The sequence below is a fragment of the Clarias gariepinus genome, chromosome 7 (genome assembly GCF_024256425.1).
Source record: "Clarias gariepinus isolate MV-2021 ecotype Netherlands chromosome 7, CGAR_prim_01v2, whole genome shotgun sequence".
In the NCBI taxonomy this organism is placed as follows: domain Eukaryota; kingdom Metazoa; phylum Chordata; class Actinopteri; order Siluriformes; family Clariidae; genus Clarias; species Clarias gariepinus.
The window spans coordinates 14,301,709-14,323,728 of NC_071106.1; the positions used below are offsets into that span (position 1 = coordinate 14,301,709).

At 37.5% G+C, this 22,020-nt stretch overlaps 1 protein-coding gene across 3 annotated transcripts in view; it reads right to left on the minus strand.

Annotated features, from left to right (window-relative positions):
- Positions 1-10,847: 10,847 nt before the first annotated feature.
- tmtc2b (transmembrane O-mannosyltransferase targeting cadherins 2b) overlaps positions 10,848-22,020 on the minus strand; it is a 110,193-nt gene continuing 99,020 nt past the window's right edge. Inside the window, exons 10-12 of one of the 3 annotated variants that reach the window (XM_053500804.1) lie at positions 20,678-20,792; positions 16,812-16,875; positions 10,848-14,823 (exon numbers count right to left, since the gene is read on the minus strand). In XM_053500804.1, the coding sequence (XP_053356779.1) occupies positions 14,644-14,823; positions 16,812-16,875; positions 20,678-20,792 (359 nt within the window). In that variant the 3' untranslated portion in view covers positions 10,848-14,643. Of the gene's footprint in view, positions 14,824-16,223; positions 16,314-16,811; positions 16,876-20,677; positions 20,793-22,020 lie in introns of those variants that run through there. The other 2 variants (XR_008360919.1, XM_053500805.1) reach the window with 2 other exon arrangements.

The window sequence follows — 22,020 nt, forward strand, 5'->3', positions numbered from 1 at the left end:
TATTTGTGAATTGATGTTTCATTGTGTTTCAGCTCTATTATATACTTCTGGTTATCATATGCTGCTCTACAGTTGTTAAAGTGTTGTCAGAGCTTCCGTTGAATATAACTAGAGCAGATTGAACCTGTAGAATTTTGGGGGGACATATGGCCTGATTACAGCAGTGCTGTCCCTCTACTGTCTCTAATGTGGTGCAGTATGGACATAAAAGGTGTTCAGTTTAATCAAGGATTATGCTTAAAAACTCACAAGGATCTGGAACATGGGCAGACTTTATCTGTGCCATAATTTAGCTGTGAAGGTAAAAGAAAAAAAATGGTCAGCTCTTTGCTGTTATCAAACACCCAGGCCAAAGCCAGGCCCACAGAAACAGAACAAGTGTTTCACACTGAGCTAATGCTCATGGAGTACTGACTGTACTGTACATCAGCCAATCTGCAAATGATTTCCCTGCCAACAGCTACAGAATTTGGTATTTTTGCACCCGGAGTAACAGCAATCATCACAGTATGGAACGGGGTTGTTCATTTTATGCAAATCAAGACCTTAATTCAAATTCTTAAAATGTTGAACAAAAATAAAAGTCTGGGCCAAATAAATAAATAAATAAATAAATAAATAATTTGCATGATCTAAACTTTTCTTCGATCACCGTTAGATTTGATTACAGCTTTCATGTGTGGATTGAGTCCTGGGATATTCCTGTGCCACCAGGGAAAAAAAACATCAGGGTGTTACATCTATGGAGTTATTTTTCCCTCATGGCACAGACATATTCAGTACATTCAGGTTGTCAGCTAATTTCACTTTATTGCCACATAACATCACTTAGCCTAGACTGGACCAACTGAGCAAGCTGCTCTGGGGTTGCCCTAGATCATAACACTGCCTCCAGAGGCTTGTACACTGGCCACTATGCATGATGGGTGCATCATTTCATGAGCAGAATGATGCATCCATCACTCTGAAATAGGGTCAATCTGTACTCATCAGATCACATGACCTTTTCTGTTACTCCAAAATCTAGTCTTTGTGCTACTTACTGCACCGTAGTAAACTGGAGCCTTTTTTTTTTTTTTAAATACGTCCCACTAAAAAGCAGTTTTCTTATTGTCGCACAGCTGTTTAGTGCCAATTCTGATTAGTTCTCATCACACTGTGACCATATGAAAATGCTCTTACTTTCACTGTTAAATATAGATATGGGTTTTAATGTTGATTTTTAACCATGCAAATATTTAAATGTCTCAAGTCATGATATTTTCCGACCTCATCTCTTCCACAAAGTTGACAGTTCAGCACTATTATTCCAGGCTTTTATAATGTGTTGAAGGTTTCCAGTAATTTCAGATCTCTTTAATTGTTTTCTTTGCTTGATGGATCCCAATAATTTGACCTTTCTGAAATGAAGACTTATTTTGCTTCTGTACATTCTCAAATTTATCCTGTTAGATTAACAAAATACTGTATATAGAAGCAAGAAAAGGGTTTTGACTGGATTTATGAATTGATTTATTCATTTTATGAATGCCCATTGTACGAGAAGATGTATCAAGTTATACTGATTGGATTGAATTTTATGTTCCAGATGAGCAGATTTTAAATGCCTAAATTAAACAAGCATGTTTACAACAGATTGCTTCCAAATTAAGTTTAAACTTTGGCAACAGCTTCAGTACCACCTGAAGACCCTGGCTGGAGGAAAAAGTGCTACAGCTGCATTCAATTGGATTTCATGTCATAACTGTCAAATGCTTTAGAAATACATTGGCTACAGGTTGACTGAGACCTATTTTAAGATTTGCCCCCTTCTGGGTCCAGCCTGTTGAATAACACCAATGTCTTGACAGGCTGAAGGTTCCTTAGTTCAAGGTCTGCTGAGCCAAGCCGCTAGTGTCAAAACAGGTAAGACAATCCTCTTCAATAGAACTCATGTCATGCCTACTTAGCTACCCACTGGTGTCGCATTTCTAGCACTTGCATAATTGCTTTTTTCCCCCCTCTACAAAGTGTCCATACCTATTAGCAACACTCTATGACCCTTTTCGACATGCTGGTGTGGTATTGCACATGGTGGAGCCTGCTGCAACACTGGTTGTTTGGCAGCTTTTCAGATTTGCATGATGGATGAATGTGGTGGTTAGCTAGGATGGATCATCTGGTCTAATAGTTCCCAAAGGAACTCAGTCAGGTTCTGCTGAAGCTACATGGATGAATAATGAGCTGCTTTGCCTTAACCCTGGGATTCTAAGAGCATCCTACAGCATTACCCTGCACTAGTGAATTAGTGGGCTGCTTTCACAAAGATAATACCCATAATGAGACTTGAAGGAATGACAGACAGGTAAGTATACACTCAGTATAAGCTCTAATGTTGAACCTGTCAGTGTGTGCGTGATTATCAACTGGTTGAATCTTTGTCTGTGGGCAGCGTAAGGTGTTCTGGCTTTGCTTAAAGCAATACATTGGAAATTTTACTTATGGGTTAAGTGGTTCCAGAAATCTCGAGATATAATAAAACAGAACAAAAAAAAAAAACAGCATAAAGTGAGGAGTTTATTTCTGTGGCCTGAGTTCTTAGGGATACAAGCACGCTATAAAAGTTCTTAGTTGGCTGGGGCACAGACCAAGTAAGATTTGGCTAGAGCTATTTTAAACTTAACGTTGGAGAGAATAAACTACGTGCGTATGCAGTGAGCAGATTTTTGCGGTCATGTATGCTAAAAAGTGTGATCTTTGACTTCTCGGAGGAAGGGCTGAATTTAAAAAGATGAACTAGAAACAACTCAGAGAATAGGGCCAGTATTCACAAGCATGAACCAGTACTCCTTTGAGCTCTGTTTTAAAATACAGTATTAAACATCACATGTGGTGACATACAAAGGGGAGCTAATTGTTAAGTGTTGAAAAACAGACACTGTAATTTCATTATGGAGCGTGATACCCGGGATGATGTCATGAGATTATTATGAGATCTTTATGCTAAGCAATTTGTTTCCAAAATCTGGCAGAATATTTATAGCATTTGAGTTGCTATCTACAGTTTAGGTTTGGTTTAATACATAGTAAAGTTGTCTCATTTGATATGCTTAAATTTTTTTATTAAAATTCATGGTCACAAAATCAAGAACATTCTGTCTTAATCCAAGTGTGGCCTCCATGTGCAGTATGTGCAGCCTACTGTATATCAAAAAAGGGGGCAGAGTCACACAGCATCCCATCTCAGGGAACTTGCCCCTTGGATAGGACCCAAGTCAATCAGTGTGGCGTTTCATTAATTCACATGCTCATTCACATCTAGGGGCAATTTATCTTAGCAAATTTTTCCACTGACAGATTTTTTGGGGGGTGGGAGGGTTTTTATAAATAAATTATTCCTTCAACAATGTTTTACAATTAACAGATTTTTTTTACCTACCGGTACACTGTTCACATATATATATATATATATATGAGAAACAGTAAAAAGAAATTCCTTACTGAGCTTCTTCTACCAAACAATAACATGTACTGTATTGACAGACAATGTACACTACCGCTCAAAAGTTTGGGAACACTTTTTAACTCCATGGTGGTTCCTGATTTTTATTTCTTTGTAATTTTATTTCGAAAGCAATGCGAAAGGCGTCTAAAATATGCAATAATCTCTTTTAAACAGTTAATGTTAAAATGTATCTGCTACGTACGCTTTGTAAATCCTTCATAACGGCTCTAATCTGAGGAGCTGTTTGTAAATTGGTGATTACTGAGGCTGGTAACTCTAAATAAACGTCTCCTCTGCAGCAGAGGTAAGTCTTGGTCTCGCCCACCTGGGATGGCCTTTATGGGAGCCAGTTTCATTATGGTGCTTGATGGGTTTTGCAAATGCACTTGACAATACTGTTCTTGCATGAACTATTATAGAAAGGCTGACCTCTGTGGATTAGAATAACTACTGACTGTTGTTTTTGTTGTTGTTACGTAATTACCTAATTCCATATGAGTCATTTCATAGTTTTGAAATCCCCAAAACTTTCTACAGTATTGCTGTAGAATGTAGAAAATAAATCACTAAACAAAAACAAAGAAATCCGCAAGTGACAAAACAAAAAACGTGAAAGTTGAGAGAGAAAAATATAGCAGTGCATTGTGAGAAATGTTGTCGCTGTAAGATTGACAGTGATAGCTTATTTTCATTTTCCTTTACGATTCAGAAAATACATTTTCTGCCCAGATTCAAGCCCTAGTTACTGTAATAACTCATAAGATTTAGACCACAGCAGTTACGTTTGATATTTTATACATTACATCCACCATGCTCATTTGTAATATGTACAATACTTTACATGGCCTGTCATTTTTCTGTGTATAATCGATTTTCATGATTACTCACGGTTGTACATAATCCTGTACTAATCTGCTTGTGTTCTGGGAAAGCTCAGCTTCACCCTTCCCTTCATGGTCACAGCGATCCCGAGAGAAAGAGGAACAGGTGGTAAAGCTCTCCGCCATTTTCCCTCGTACATAGCATGCTGTTTAAAGCACTCCTTTTGGCCAGCTGAGGATTTCCCTGCATAATAACAGCCACACACACACACACACACACATACACACACACACACACACATATATGTGAGGTCCTTTCTTGTCCTTTCTCCAGGCACCATTCAATCTTTTTGGGCATTGATCTCCAGCTGTCGTTACAGCCGGAAGTCGGCACCTCAGTGTTGTCAGATGTCAGCCACTGGGTGCTCCTGTCTATCTGTGGAATATAACACTAATCAATCTCGACGCCTTGTACCACACACACACACACCGTACCACAAATACCCCCAAACACACACAGTCCTCTCCATAGCCGGGTCCAGCTGTGACTGAGTAGGACAGAAGTCAAACAATATGAAGATAAGAAAGAGGGATGGAAATACAGCGATAACAAATAAAACAGGGTACGTATAAAGAAGGGGGTGATGAGTGGATATGCTGACAGTGTGTGATTTGAGTTGATGGTGCTGTCATTGTCAGGGGATATGTTTTCTGCCTGGCATGTCACCTTTCCAAAAGCCCTCTGATCTTGGCAGGGCTGCTGTTCCATGTAATTCTGTGGAGAGACACGTTTTGGGATGATTTAGGTCTGGGTTATGTTAGTCACTCCTCATTTAACACCCAGTCTGATTATACCCTGTAAAGCCATGCATGCAGGCAGATAGTGTAGGGCATTAAACAAAGATTTAAGGTCATTCGCTTCGAGAGGATTAGCTTTTGTTTCTTTAAAAGGGTGCTATTTAAAACAGCCAGTAGAGTCAGCAGTAAAACCTGACATGTATTACACACTGCCTGTATCCTGTTCCTTTTACAAGATACTTTTTGTATAGCATTTACTGTACATGTCAACATCATCAGTTATCCCTCTTATTACTGTACAGTGTAGTTCATGGGCAAACAGACAAATTCAGATATATAAATATAATCTGAATAATAATATAATATAATATAAATTACAATAAAACATCAAATTAAGTTGATACCATATTTGTGTGAAAAATCTTTATATAAATTATTTTTATTCGTCTTCATGAACCAATTTAAATCACGATGAGTTCAAAAAACAAAAACAGGAAAAGTACAATTTTATTAGATTTCATATAAAATGAATACCTACAAAAATTACAAATGCTAATTTCATATCTTAAAAAAGGAAAACACATTCTTACAATATCACTTAAACCTCCTGGTGAGTATACTTAAGGCAATACACAATTTTGATTGTTTTATGCTAGCAATAAGCTAGCTAGAGCATGGTGATGAGGTAGTATTTTCCTCTTTGGAACAGCAAACTGTTTACAGTAGTCTATATACTGTAGTTATGGATACAACAGGCTACTACTGTATGAGTTATTTGATCCAAAGCAAATATTTGTGTTTATAACGTACAGTAAAACTCATTTAATGTTAATGCTATACTTTGTTGAAGTTTATTTGCCATGAGTTGTGGAGACTATCCTGAGGTCCTAAAAAGGAATTACACGTTTTCTTTTCTAGTCAGAGGTTAAAAATCACCAGTTATCCCTTTCACTTATATGCAGTATTAATTCTCCCTGCAGAAAAATGCGGCTTATTCAAACTGGTTAAACATTTTGGCTCCCTTATTACTTGACTAAACTTTCTTTCGTCAAGGGATCGCCACAACGTGACCATCCGATCCGCACAACCTTGGCACAGGTTTTACACCAGACTACTGGGCTTGGGATTTGTGCAGGAGCAGAAAAGTATGGCAAGGCTCAAACCCGGATCCTTAGATCAACAACCTAGAGCCTTGGCCACCACTGCCATGAATAGATTAATAAATGTTTGAGATTTTCCAAAAACAAAACAAAATGTATCTATGATAATGCAGTACTAGCGGTTAGCATCTGGCAAAGCCGCCCGACTTGCTTGACCTGTGTTTTGGTAATCATAAGCTAGCTGTAGCATATGCTACAGTTCTCAGGGACGTTAGCCATCAAACAGCAGTTTTTCAGGCCAGAAAACACAAGCTGAACTAATATGAGTAGGTGTTATTACGATGAGAGGATACTTTGCACAACATATAGTTTTCAATAAAACAAAAACACATGGCTCCACATGTTGTTACGGTTCTACTTGGCTAGACACTGCTCCACTAATTTTCTGTCATAGCTGTGGCTGGTGTGTGCTTTTTGATGTAAAAAAAAGAGAGAAAATACAACTTTTACCAGGAAGATTTTTACTTTTAGCTTGTCATATTTTTTGTTTAGGTGTTTTATTTGTCTGTGGAACTAATGATTTCCCTCAGGGATGAGCAGCTCTAACCTGCCAACGACTTAAGGTTTATACACATTTCTCTACCGTTACAATATTATTATCACTAAAATAATCACTTCAGTGCTGGAACAAAACTCTTTCATGAATATAAATTTGGCCCAGTGTATACCTTGCATTTGATTTTGCCCTAGATGTACAAAAGAACATGAGAGAATTATGGTGGCACATTGCAGTTTTTAATGAAGAGAGTTGATAAGAAGGTTTTTTTTTGCAGTTTCTCTTATGAAAACATTAATCATCACGTGATAACACTGCCTGGGTTACATATTCCCAGGACATTTTTTTTGCATTTAGACAGTTTAATGAATAATAGTGTTCTGCATTGACTCTGAAAACAGTGGTATGAAAATGGTGCACAGTGATAAAAAAGTACTAAAGTAGGTTTTTATTACTGATGCTGTCTAAGGCACAACACTGAGCAAAGGATAAAATGAATCATTTCTTAATCTCGCTGCTGTATCTGTTTGCTTATCGTTGCCCAGGATATTTATGACAGGCTGAATACCCATGTAAGCACGTTTCCCTCAATAATATTTTTTACCTGAAAAAGTTTAGCATGAAAAAAATACAGATTATACTGTAGGTTTACATCAAAGCATGTTTGAGTACATTAATGAAGTTGATCTTACAATCAGGTCGGTTTGGAGGCCTACAGTATCTGAGACAAATAATTTACTGTATCACTTTAAACTGACTTCATGTTAAAACAATGTCTCTCCCCATTAATACAACAATGATTATATCTGTATATTATATACAGACCTGCCACCCAAAAAGTAGCACACTAATATGTCAGTCAACCACATTTAGCTTTGATTATTGAGGGAATTTAATCTTACTGTATAACCTGGTCATTCGACATGTCCAGGTTATCAGCTTACTTCATGTTATTGCCACATACTGTTAATTTTTGCTTGATGTAGGCAGTTCTGTAATATTCAACTTTTTTACCTTTTTTAAATATGGTTTTAACTACACAAATGCATAAAAAGAACATTCTATCATAGAAAAAACTGTTGTAATACAAAAGAATGCATGCAAACATTCCTAGTGTCTATTCGTTTCACTATATACACACGTACTTTGGAAACGTAAGACAATGACCACATTAAGATGTAGCCATATTTCTCATTCTCACATTACTTATTTGTGGTCATGACTTGACTATCTATTTTTTTCAAGTTGCTAATCAGTAGCCATGGCAACGAGCTTGATCCCTAAAATTAATAAGCCTTACCTACAGTACAACTTAATCATCTAATTTTTTTTTTATGTTTCCAAATTGTGGCCGGTACTTCATTATCATGTTCCCTTATGTTACTACGCAGGGGCCATGAATGCATATCTTATTCTCTCGCTTTATGAAGAAACAGTGACTTATTGATCTCATTCTTTCCTGTTACTCAGTCATTGCCATAACTTAATTACCTTGTTTCTTCGTTTTACTAAGGAGTAGCCACAAATGAATTATCTCATTACTTTATTTTGGTAAGAAGTGCCCATGACTTCATTATCTTGTATCTTTCCGAGACATAATTATATCATTCCTTCGTGCTCCTTTGCATTCCGTCATGACCATGACTTAATGATGGAATTTAATCATGTGACTAAGGAGTGCCCACAACTCAATTATCCCATTCCTTTATTCCTACCTTGTGGCCACAGCTTAATAATCTCCTCTCTTCATGTTACTCAGTCGTGACCATTACTTAATAACCTCTTTCCCTTGTGTTACTACTGTATGCAGTGTAGACAACATAATTATTTCATTCCTTCTTGTTGCTCAGGTGTGGCTAACAATTATCTTGTTCCCTCTTGTTATAAAGTGAAAGTTATGACTTAATTATCTTGTATCACAACTTAACTATTTCAATTTTAACAATCTTATTCATTTTTAGCCACATATTATTCAGTAGGTTTACAAATGTCCTGCCTAATCCTTCGATTCATATCCTTAGGCTTTAGTCAAAAAAATAAATAAATAAATAAATAAATAAAACCCCTAATTCAATATTCTGAAAACAATATAAAGGGAAGCAGTGGCATGAAGATTCCAAAGCTGCACTCTCCGAGCACAACCCCTTTTCTAATACCACTTTTATCATGCAATAACTAAAGCTATTGGATCCAAAGGAGATAGATTCTACCAGTCACGCACCCAGCTCTCCTCGAAAGCCCCTGCACGACCGTCTAAAGTTGCTGAACCTGGCTGGTCAGATCAAAGCCTTGATACGTCCTTTGAGCATTCCTAGCAATACTCGTTTGATAACAGCTGGCAGATTTGCCCTACAACGTAATAAGAAAAAGAGGCTCATAAGGAAACTGTAAGCTCCTCTGCTTTAGTGGAGAGTCCTCCGAATGCAGAAAGGCAATACTGGAATGAAGCGGGTCATGGAAATTGGAGACAGATGTGCCTGATTTGCTTTGAGTGCTGGACACAGAGAGTCCATGACCTAATGGCTAATACTCAGATTAAAATTTATTGATGGAGAAGGAAATCAGATGAAATGACGAGAGCTTCAAGACTGAAAAAAATCAAACAAAACAAAACATAGATGGGAGATCAGCATTCATTGTGTAACTCTTAGGAAAACTCAAACGGACTGCCACGTAACCATTAAGCAATAGACTTAAAGAAAAACAGTATTTTTGTCTGTTCCATCCCAGTGTGACTGCACTACGATTGTGCAGCTATAATTAAGTCTCTTTAAAGTCCATCATTTTGTCAATGTGTCAATCCATTTAGTGCCCCCTTTTTTTAAACAGTGATTAACCCAATTAAAGTTATAAAGATATGTATATATTTTAGCATGATTTGCCATTCACTCAATCCTGTTAAACAAATTACCCCCATGAAATTAATGGAATATTCCACCAGCAATTTTCTGAACATCACACTGATCATGCTTCTCATGAGTTTCTAAAAGGGTCCATATTCCCATAGCATGTGATCAATTATGAAAAAGATCAGAAGAGGACATATAAGAAAAATCACACAGATCTGGGCTTCTGCTTGTCATCACAGTAGTGTATGTGTCTGTACTGTACAGTATATAGGAGGCTTGTACCACAGGCCCAGATGTATACATTGAGAGTCACTTGTACATCTGGGAATATTTACATGACGTAGCCTATTTTCCGAACCCGGCAGTGCAAGTTATGACAATTTAATACATTTAAAAGGGGATTTTTACGTGTAATGTAGACTGCTACTGTTGACGTGCGGAAATGTGCAGTCCTTAGGGAAGTCAAAATATACAGTAACAATTTGTTCATTAGTAAATTAGAGTACTTCAAGCAAACATACCACACACTTCAACTCAGAACAGTAACCATAGGAACATCATACTTGTAGCTTAAAGCTGTTTAGAAAAAACATTTATTTGTATTTTTTGTATATATAAATGGTGGATTAAGAGAACCTACTAGAGCAGTAGTCATTAGTAGTCATATTTTAGTGGCAAATACCTGGGGGGTCTGTGTTTAGGGGGGGCTGGAGGGTGTAGCAGAAGATAACAGAAACAACCTGATATTCAGTGACTAGTTTTCTAAGCAATAAACCGTTGCAGCTTCTGTAGCAGATTCTCTGTTGCAGTTTATTCAATTACATGCATTTATGTAAACTATTTAGCTGAAGTCAGCTAATCGGTGCAGAAACTAGCTAAAGGGCCTACAGACAATATCTTAGAAAGGTTATCATCATCTTATTAACATTATCTTTCCCTTTCATGCACTCAGTCCAGATCGATCAACAAACTGTTGCCGATGGTCAATGACAAAAAAGATTACGAAGAGAATTATATGTTTATACTCCCAGCATTAAATTTAAAACAGATGTGTCTCATCTGTTCCAAGATCCTTAACCAATCTTTTTTTCTAAGGAAAGAGGTTTTCTGTAAATGGACCCTTACAAATTTTTACTGGAATACCCATGCCCTTAAATGTTCAGTACAAATGATACATTTATGGAAAAACAAAAACAAACAAAAAAAATTATCCAGCTTGTGACAAAAATGCAAAAGTCATATCTGGCACATACTTTATTTTATATTACAAAAAAAGGGAAGAAATAGAAGCTACAAATTGATAATTTATACAAATACAGCACAGTTTGAAAAAAATAAAATAAAACTTCTGAAATTTAGTAAACTGTCAGTGCTCAATAAGCACTTTTCTGCAATAACCCCACTGACTGAAATCCCTGAGGAAAGACAAACACACGCAAGACTCATGTCTAATGGTTTTCATTTTGTACAAGTAAGAAAAGTGAGGGGAAAAAGACAGTGGGAAAAGATGCACTACATTCATATATAATGGTTTAGCTGAGTATAGTTACACACGGCATGGTCTGAACACAGCCACAGCCATTTAAATCCATCGTGAGCCATGGAGGAAAAACAGGCTGTGGTCAGCTCAGCTACAGGGAGAAGCAAAAAAAAAAAACAATGACAGTGGCACCATGCTTGCATTTTTCATCATTTTACTGATCTTGTAATCAGCCAGATTATAAATTATACTTATTAAAATATTTAAGAGTAGGACAGTTAACCGGTTTGAAGGTTTCACCCAATAATAATCAATTATTATTATTATTATTATTATCATTATTATTTTTTAAAGATGGTTTTGAAAGAAAGAAAGAAAAAGAAAAAAAGAAAGATGGATGAACTTGTTACATGGTTATACAACACAGTGCCAGCTGGTTTATTTTATTTTTTTAAGACATCACAATGGAAATAAATTAAGAATTAAAATCTGCTAAACATCCAATGATATGCTTTTCAAATATAATGAGCAAACGGTTTTTTTTTTCTTTTTAGATCTGAATATTCTTCTGATTTGAAATAAACAAGAGAAACATGAGCTAGTGGCAGGGTTGACTACAGTACATGAAATTTAATTACAAGTAATATATTCGCACACAGTATGTACAACACCTGAATTAAAAACAAAGAAAAAGAAAGAAAAAAAAAAAAAACAAGTGAATGTTAGGATTTAGTGATTTCTGGCTCAACGTTCTTTGTGAAATCCCGAGCATCTTTTACACAATGGCATATATTAGGTTTACTTTATACACTAAACTTCAGTATGAGTGACATAAAATCACAAAAAAATACACCAAGATGACGTATATAAACAGTCCTTCACAAACCTATGGCTGTGCATTGTTAGATGAGTGCAATGTGGTTTATATTTGGTTAGGAGACTCTCAAAGCTTTGCATCTGACACAAACTCCAAAGTTCGGCTACAGTTTTGCTGTGAAACTAAATGAAGGCAATCAGAAGAGCATGCTCATGTAGTAGCTGAAGCGCTTCCTGCTTAGCACTACCGCTGCAATAAATTATTTTCCAACTGGCAGAGCTGTTAGCTGAAGTTTTGGCTCAGAGAGGCAACACAGGCTTTGTTCTGACAGAGCAAAGGAAAAAAAGGTTCGTCTTTAAACATTTGTATAATCATTCTGCTGGAGGAACATGAAGCCTGGCGCCAGAATGGTAATGCATGGACTGCAGGTGATGCTCCGAGTCTCATACCTAATCATCTTTAAACGAAAACATTTACATACATATTTCTAGTAGTGCATTGGGCCTCATTCATCATCCTGGAAACTAATAAATATATTCATAAATTGTAAATTTGTAAATGTACGCTTAGATAAGAAATTGGCTATTCATGAACGCTCACTTAGATCAGAAAATAATGTGCCCGTGTCCTAGAAGAGCTCTTTGTGGATTTATGTCTAAAAAGACTGCAATTCTACATAACGGTTAATTTCAAAAGCAATCCAATGCAAATAAATAAAATCTGAATTATTCTAGCGATTTCATTAGGGAACAAGTATTGGCATCCTCTGAAAGGTGGAAGAATTAGTGCGTGTGGTGATCTCAAGACTGGCCGTGCTTTCGCCAATGGAGAAGAGATGGCATACCCTCGCTCTTAGACCAATCATGGCAACACTAGTCAATCATGGGTGCGTCTGTGACGTCCCCCTTACCATTCATTACCTATATAACTCAGCTAAGGCGATGACATAAATGCCATTGATTAGTATATAACAGCAAACGCACGTGTGATTACAAAGAAAGCATTTCTGAAATATTTAAAAATTTGCTCAGTTTGGCCTTCACCAAAGAAAGTGATAAATGAGGCCCAATGTTTGTTAATTTTTTCTAACTGGGTTAATAAAAAAAAAAAAAAAAAAAAAAAGACAGACTAGAAATTGTCCCAAATAAATAAATAATAAAACAATCCAAACAGATGCTTTTAAATTAGTAAGGAATGTGATTTTCAGATTGTGTTATTCATATGGCAGCAAAAGGCAGACTGTAGGCTTTAGCACAAATGTATATAGTAGGTAAAGCTTTGGGTTGGAATAGTAAAAAATATGATTTAAACAAATTTCTATAAGGCCAAAGTGTAGCATTTTGTGTGTAAATCCTGTCCCGGTTACACGCAAATTACTACATCATCTGTCGATACATTTCTGTACAATCTTTACAACTGATAAAACCCTGTTAGGCAAAAACACAGAGCCAAGTGATCTGAGAGTCCTTCAGCTCTGTGTCCAATACAGACAAAACCTTCGTAGTTAGCAAAGAAATGAACAAAGAGCAGAGAAACTATGCTAAAATACAGGTTTTGCTTTTTAAAGGAAAAAAAAAAAAACCTTCAAGTTACATGTAGCTTATTAACTTCAAGGATGCAGGTAATTTCTGGGCAAAACGCTTCAACTGAATCCATCTGGTAAAGAGGATCGCTATCCATGACACTCGAAAATGCAACGAAAGAGCTTATAAATTAATGTACAGAATATCAACATTTCTTCCGCTCTTTATGGCAATTATTTATCTTTTGTTAGCACTTTCAGAGCTTAGTCATTATCTCTTTTCATATGACAAATATTTTTTGCAGCTGAATTTTATAACATGAATTTCCAAACATTGTGTGAAATATGACATTGGAAGATTGGAAATGTTTTGGATATAACAAAAAAATATATATTATCAAGGATCCAGAATAGCTAAAGTTTAAAAAGATTCTCAAGTGATGAGAGAATAATTAGGACGCCTTTTTGCGAAAGCGCGACATCCATTGCTGACCATTATTTGTCTGGTTCCGGTAGTTTACTTGATAATCGTGTGCCACGGTCAGCTTATGTACACAAATGAGAACGGTTAACATTTTCCTTCATACATTTTTAGCTGGCATGTAATGATGCAAGAGCAGCAATGTGAAAAGATCATACTTTTTTAGAGGAAACATGTGGTTAGACTTTGCACCCTCTGTTTTATAAGGGGAACTGGCTAACCATTCGAAATTGGCAAAGAAATGTGGTAAAAAAATAAGGTGCACTATTACGGATGGACAGAATTTCTTTGTTAAATATGTGATGGCTGCTTCATTTAAGATCAGAAAATCTAATCATACAGTATAAACTGAGGAATCCAATGATATTAAAGTTCTCTTTATGTTTTAAAGCACAAAATTCATTCTTTTCTAATTTTGCACTTCTTCATGACCAAACACGGCCTTTCATATACCATTAGACCAATTCTAGCCAAAGTATTAAGAAACTTCAAGTATGTACCAACAGCTCACTTCAGCTTAAGTGCTCCTGTTGAAATTGTCCTGTGCAGGGCAGAATTTCCAGAAAAGTTCTTGCACGTGTTAAAGTTGCAGTTCTCAAGCAAGTTCTCCAATGTACCGATCTTTGATCGCAAACCGACAAGGCGAACATTCTTGCTGAACTGCTCAACATGTATGACTTCGCATGAGAAGGTATCTTTCACTCTGAGCTCCACTTTTTTGTTTGTTTGTTTAAGTCAAGGGGCCATTGTCCTGAGGCCTTGTTTTTCCATGATGTTCCACAGCTTGCGCAGGTTGGACTGGGTAATGGTGTCGTCAGGTTTGAGCTGTAGGGCTCGCAGGTAATTAGCTTCAGCCTCTTGAAGTTTGCCATTAAGATGAAGGATAGCACCAAGGTTCATCAAGGCTGCAGGGTACTGGGATGACAAAGAAAACCAGATATTACACAACATTTCCCATTAATGGGTTCTACTTGTTTAGAAAGGACATCTAAGGGCAAACTTAACAATGATCTCCTTTATCATTAAATTATTGGTGGCTGTGAATACACCACCAGCTGAGCTTACTGAAAACTTAAACAATTTGGTGCAAAATGAAGTGCTTTTATCTCACAGTCCATCATCCTCCTGGACACTGATCATCTCTTTTCCTCGTGTCAATGTCAGATGAATTATGTTCACCCGTTTACAGATTTCAATGGGAACAATATGTTGAGCGCTGTGATTCTTCCAGGAGAAAGGGATTGAAGTAGGTAAATAGATCAAATGTGTCTTGACATAATCTCTCTGTACTGTCAAAGGAGTTTCATGTCCCAGTACGTTCATAAGAAAACACATTTACTTCAGTGGCTGAAGCCAAAGTAAAGGTAAGCCTGGCATGCGCAAAGTTCCTAGCTCACGCTGTGTTCAATATGTTAAAGCGTTTAATTGCAAGTGAGTGATCGCGGTTTAATCTTAAACTCATTTCTGGAACCATTTCACGCTTCACTTGGTGTCTCTGAGGAAAGAAGGCAGTATACTTCTGCAACACTCGGGAGACTTCGACCTCAAAGGTTGGTTTAGCAGACAATTCTTGGAGAGCTGCCAGGCCTCAGACTTGCAATATGAAAGACGCTGGTCATTTTGGTGGCACATTAAGTTATAAATTACTCAGGTATGTGACCCCTTACGAAAAAATGTCAAACCGCTAAATGAGATCTAGGGACCAACTAAGTGTTGCTGTGACATTAACTATTCATAGGCAACACATCAGACAGTCAACATGTGTTAAAGAATATTCACAGAGCACATGTATTTTTACGCAGTTCGAACATTTTTATTTTGAAACAGCCTTCTTGTTTTTATATTGGAAGCAAATGTCTCATCACGTTTAAATTAAATACTTAAAGTGGTGGGAGATCTGTTGCCACGTCTATAGTCGCAGCACAGAATGAATTTGCAATGGCATAAAATGTAATCTAACGTTTTGATCTGTGCCGTTTAGTGCTGTTCCCATAATCAACAAAAGAATGGTGATAAACTGTCTGTATTAACTAATACGCTGTTATCTACAGCAGCCTTAAAAACAGCATTCACTTTAACATGTTTCTTTCTGGGGGAACTAACACAATGAAATAACATTCAATTCAGGTCTTTTCCTCTGAAGATGAGATACTGTCTGAAAGAATAACGGTCACACTCAGAGCTACATGCTGGTACCTCAGAATGAAAAACCTGATGGATGTGCTTTCTACATTGCTCCATCAAAGGTTCAAACAACCCTATCCGTTCCCCCTCACACCCCTCCTTAATCCCCTCCGTCCACCCCATTCCAGTCTGCCATTCTCCATTCCTCCTTCCTAAAGCATGCAGAGACAACAGCAGCTCCAGATGTGGGGAGGATCAGATGACCTCAACAGAACCAGCTGCTGAAGAGACAAAATCAGCTGGAGAGCAGAGATGAGCAGGTAACTCAGGGCTGTATTGTTTCAGTGGAATGTATTAGCTCTAAAAAAATTTGTATAGCAAATTATAAGATGTGAGCAGAAACCTCTATTGCCTTAGTTTTGGATTGTTAGGTGATTACTTTCTAAATGCATTAATTTAAATAATCTTTGTGCTGTATCTTTTCCTGGTACATCATGGACTTCATGTAGGAAAAAAAAGAAAAAATCAAGAGTGCTTTACAGGGTAATGGCAACCATTTCAAGAACCTTGGTGATTCAACCATCCCTTATCTATAATATTCCTAATTATATAAAATCAGAAATAGTTTAAGGTCCTTAAAACATGACTGCTTCATTCATCATTCAATAAAAAAATTCTGCAGCTGTTTAGTCAGATAAAATCACTGTATAGTCAGCCATATAAATGTGAATGTTTAATGTACAGTAAGGAACAGTAAAGTGCCATGATTTGCTACTCACATCAGGTCTCAGTCTAGCTGCTTGCTTGTAGAACTCCTCCGCTGCATCATTGAGGCTGGCTTGTCTGAAAGAGAAAGAAAAACCTTAAATAATTAATCTTCGTACTAGATTCGAGAGTACCTTACCGTATACTACAGAATATATTACAGTACACACGGTACTTTCTTCATTATGTAGTGGATGATCTACATTGGTTTTTGAAAACAAAGTCAAATATACCTTTAAATTTGAATTCTGGCTAAAAAAAACACAGTAAACTCACAGTGGATGAAAAACAACTCCTAAAGTCCCAGAAGACTGTTATACAGTAGAAGCAACAAGAAAAAAAAAACCCAAGACAGAAGTCTTTTCCATATGCTCATCACCTGTAAATCCTACTACTCTTGGATTCTTCTTCTATCCCTAATTTCCCCTAAAACCTGCATTTATTAATCTTTCTAAACAGTTTTATACGCATTATGCAGCTGTTTGGTAGCAAACAAAAAGGAATTGCTAGATGCAGCAGTCTTGGTCATTCTAATTATGAAAGAGCCAGTTGACTGACTTGTTTTAATGAAAAAAGCGGCTCAAGCATAACTTGCGTTCACGCCTTATTTAACTCTTGTCTTTAAGTGCATGATGAAGATGATGTGTTCGGACGCTTTTAAAAAAAATTCACTTCTATATGCTTGTGTGGAAATGCACAACTTTATTTGCAGGGGCATCACACATCACAACCATGCATTATGCACATAGACTAAGATGTCTATCATTCCGTTGTCTGTACCTGGGTAAAGCCTACAAAGATGTTTCACAATGTTTCATTGGTTTACTTCATGAATAAAGTAAAAAAAAACAACTAACAAACTAAAAATAGTGGTCTGGAATAAAAAAATATATAATTTGGAATTTTGTGTATGGGACATTTTCTGAAATGACTCAATGAGAAAATACCATAGCTATCTAAAAAAAGAATTAATAATTACAATTAATTAAATTAAACAAAAGATAAATTACAAGGATATTTTGAACCGGTGTGACCCGTATACAGAAGAGAGTAGTACAAATCCACCATACATTCCTGAGTTCTAAGAACCAGACAATATTTAAGCTTAAAATATCCTGTTATGGTTACTGTGGCTTTGATATTTAAGCGTGTCCATGTGTAACCCACAAAAGAGCTTTTTCTTTTTGCAGGATGAGACTAGGCCTGCGTTATTTTCACATTTACATACGCACAATGAAACGTGGCCTGGGTCCTTTGCCACACCATTGTACCACCAGTGGGAAAGTGGCTTCCCATGAAAGTGGGATTTAAACGAGTAAATATTTGTGAGATGCGACTGGGTTTGCTCTCAAGACCGCAGCGACAAAACAGGAATAAACACTACAGCGAAGAGTGATTGACGGTAGTGCAGCAGGAAGATGAAATGTGTTTATAGGTGGACCTCCATGAACTTGTATTCTCATTTTTTTTCCTGGCATCCATTGCCTTACCACATTACCATGCCTACTGTTTATGAGCCGGCACTTTCAGTTTTAATAAAATAAAATAAAATGCGTGTGGCTATGCATCACCTGACTATACCACTGATGCACTGGATTGGCCCCGGAAATACAATCTGTAAACTGCTGACCCAGCATATGATGCATGGTGGAAGGAACATTTATTCAAGAAAAAAAAATAATAAATCAAGCGTGCTAATTGTTAATTGGACCTAAAAACAACTAAAAACCAGTCGGAGGAAAATGGCTTCCCTCTGTGATCCAGGAGTCCAGTGTATTTTTGTCTTAGCATGCCAGAAATTGAGCCTTGCCAGGGTTTCCAATATCCTGAATTAGTTTAAAGATGCATAGTGAGGAAGCAAACTTGTCAGAAGAGAAGGGGCCCAGAGTGCAATCAGAGAGAGACGGACATTTGAAGCCTCCTTCAGTATCTCCTTCCTCTTACTTCTCACTCCCCCATGTGTCCTTCCAAAACAAACATCTAAAATAACAAGCGCTCTGAATGCGTATGATTGAGTGCCAGCAGGACAGCAGAATGCAATGTTCCAGACAGTGATTTATAGCCAAATTCATGCACACTGTCATTAAGACAGACAACAACAACAACAACAGGCATTAATTGCTTGAGCACAATGTACTACAAAACATTAAGTGCAAAAAGATGAGACCTATAAAACACTAAATCTTCTTCTTTGTCTTTCGGCTGTTTCCTTCAGGGGTCGCCACAGCAAATCATCTGCCTTCATCTAACCCTACTGTATCCTCTGCATCCTCTTCTTTCACACCAACTAACCTCATGTCCCCTCTCAATGCATTCATAAATTTCCTTTTTGGTCTTCCTCTAGACCTCCTGCCTGGCAGTTCCAACCTCAGCATCCTTCTACCGATATGTTTACATTCTCTCCTCTGAACATGTCCAAACCACGTCAATATGGCCTCTCTGACTTTATCTCCAAAAAATTTAACATGGGTTGTCCCCCTGATGAACTCATTCTTGATCCTATCCATCCTTGTCACTCCCAAAGAGCACCTCAACATCTTCAGCTCTGCTACCATTAGCTCTGCCTCCTGTCTTTTCTTCAGCGCCACTGTCTCTTAGCCATAGAGCATCACTGGTCTCACCACTGTCCTGTACACCTTTCCTTTTATTCTCTCTGATCATTCTTTTATCGCACAACACACCTGACACTTTTCTACACCCATTCTAACCTTCACCTCCTTTCCACACTCTCTGTTGCTCTGGACCATTGACCCTAAGTACTTAAAGTCCTGCACCTTCTTTACCTTTGCTCCGTGTAGCCTTACCGTTTCACTTACAGTAGGTTCCTCTCATTGTATTCCGTCTTGCTATGGCTAACCTTCATATCTTTGCTTTCCAGTGTGTACCTCCACCTCTACAAATTTTCTTCCACCTGTTCCCTGCTCTTGCTACAAAGCACAATGTCATCTGCAAACATCACAGTCATCATGGAGGCTCCTGTCTAACCTCATCTATCAACCTGTCCATCACTAAAGCAAACAAAAAGGGGCTTAGAGCCAATCCTTGATGCAGACCCACCTCCACCTTGAACTCTTCTGTCATACCTACAGCACTGTATCTCACCACTGTCTTACAGCTCTCATACATGTCCTGCACCACTCTAAAATACTTCTCTGCCACTCCAGACTTCCTCATACAACACCACAGCTCCTCTCTCGGAACCCTGTCGTATGCTTTCTCTAAATCTACAAAGACACAATGCAACTCTTTATTAACTTCTCTGTACTTCTCCCCCAGCATCCTCAAAACAAATGCTGCATCTGTTGTACTCTTTCTAGGAATGACACTGAATGGTCTTGCTTATCTTAGATGACTGGAGACTGGAATAGAAGCCTAAAAACATTTTGGTGTTTGGTGGCTTGTAGTCAAGACAGCTAAACTGGCTGTGCTCTCTGGATGGAAAGGGATGGAATTACTCTCTTTCCTGCAATGGACTCCTGTAAGCTTGTGTGTGTGGAAACGGGTGTTGTGTATTATTCTGTGCTGTGATGCAGCACAAACAGCATAGGCTGATTTTATTTGTCCTGGAGGAGGTATGCTCGCATTCTCCCTGGTCGGTAGCTATTGTGCAATAGGAGCGAGTTTACCAATGGGTAGGAATTTGATTTGCTTTATTTCTGGCAAACATTTGTACTTTTGAAGCAGTGAAGTCCTTCCCCCTCACCACAGCAGGGTTACTTATAAACGTCTATGATGCATGAGAAGACAGGCCTCTGATTTAGAGGTGTCCACTAATCCCTGCATTTATCATCACGTAATTCATCACTGATCGATTTTTCTGGAGGCAGAATTTCATGAATACACGGAAAAGCTGAGAACAAATCCCAGCTTGGAGTCTTACCTGAGCATATGCGCCGCACTGAAAACCACATCAAACTCCTCGCTGTCAAGCTGAGCAGCCTTCTGCGCCATCTCTGCAGCTTCCAAAAGACGGGAATCCTCCAGCAAAAACTGACCTGAGACAGAAATTGAGAGAGGAATTTGCATGGTGTTTTGTTTTCAAGGACGCGTGTTGAAATGCAAACCACTTCCTTCGTTTTTTGCCAGATGGGTCTGTTTCGGCCCCACCCAGTTACTAAATTTAATACAAGATAGTAAGTGTGCCTTTAAATTCTAATGGCAATGCATGGATATTGATGCTTTTCACACTTGTTTGTATCTGATCCTTGTCAAAGGTGGAAAGTAATGAATTACATTTACTCGCGTTAACAGTAGTTTTTTTTCTGTGTACTCCTACTTTTTAAAGTAGCTTTAAAATCTAATTTTACTTTTACTTAAGTATGTTTTGTTTGAAGTATTGTACTTAGCTACATTTTAAATCATATTTGCTACTAAGTAAAAAAAAAATAAAAAAAAATAAAAAAATAAAAATAATTAAACATGGAAGGAAAAAAATTGCACCCGGGAAACCACTGCACTGACTGATTGATGGGCGTGGAGGAATTTACAAGAACGATGGAGATGGCCAAAACAGATGCCAGTGCTGCAGACTCAGCTGAAACCGAAATGCCATCAAATTCTTATGAAGCAAATCCCTGGCCATATTTAAGTGACCACTTTGCAAAATAAAGCTGTTACCTTTCATGTGCTTGAAAGCAAAGAAACACCTTTGCTTTCAAGCACATGAAAGGTAACAGCTTTATAACAGCTTTAAAAACAATTAGTTCGAGATTTATATCCGCTTGTCTTTTTTGAGCTACACTAGAATCCCCCATCCCACACCCGCTGTTAAAAAAAGTAACTTTTACTCTGAGTAAAATTTTAATGATAAATTTTTAACTTTTTACTTGAGTAGATTTTTATAGTGAAAACTTTACTTGTACTTCAGTAAATTTTCACTAAAGTAACAGTACTTTCACTTGAGTACAAAATTTTATCACTCTTTCCACCTCTGACCCTTGTGCGTTTTTTTTGGGCATTAAAAAAACGCACAAGGGTGTTTTGTCCTGAGGTGAGGACAAAAATTAATTAAACAAGTGTGGTATCTACAAAAGGGGGCAGGGCTTTTTCATATTTAGCTCCAAAGCTGTGGAATAGCCAGATTCCAGACAGTGTTCGAGGCTCAGACACAGTTTCCCAGTTTAAAAGTAGACTTAAGACGCATCTTTTCAATCTGCCATACGCGTAACTCATCCCATAATCCAGTACATCTATCCTGAATGGCAACTACGCTAATTCTATCCA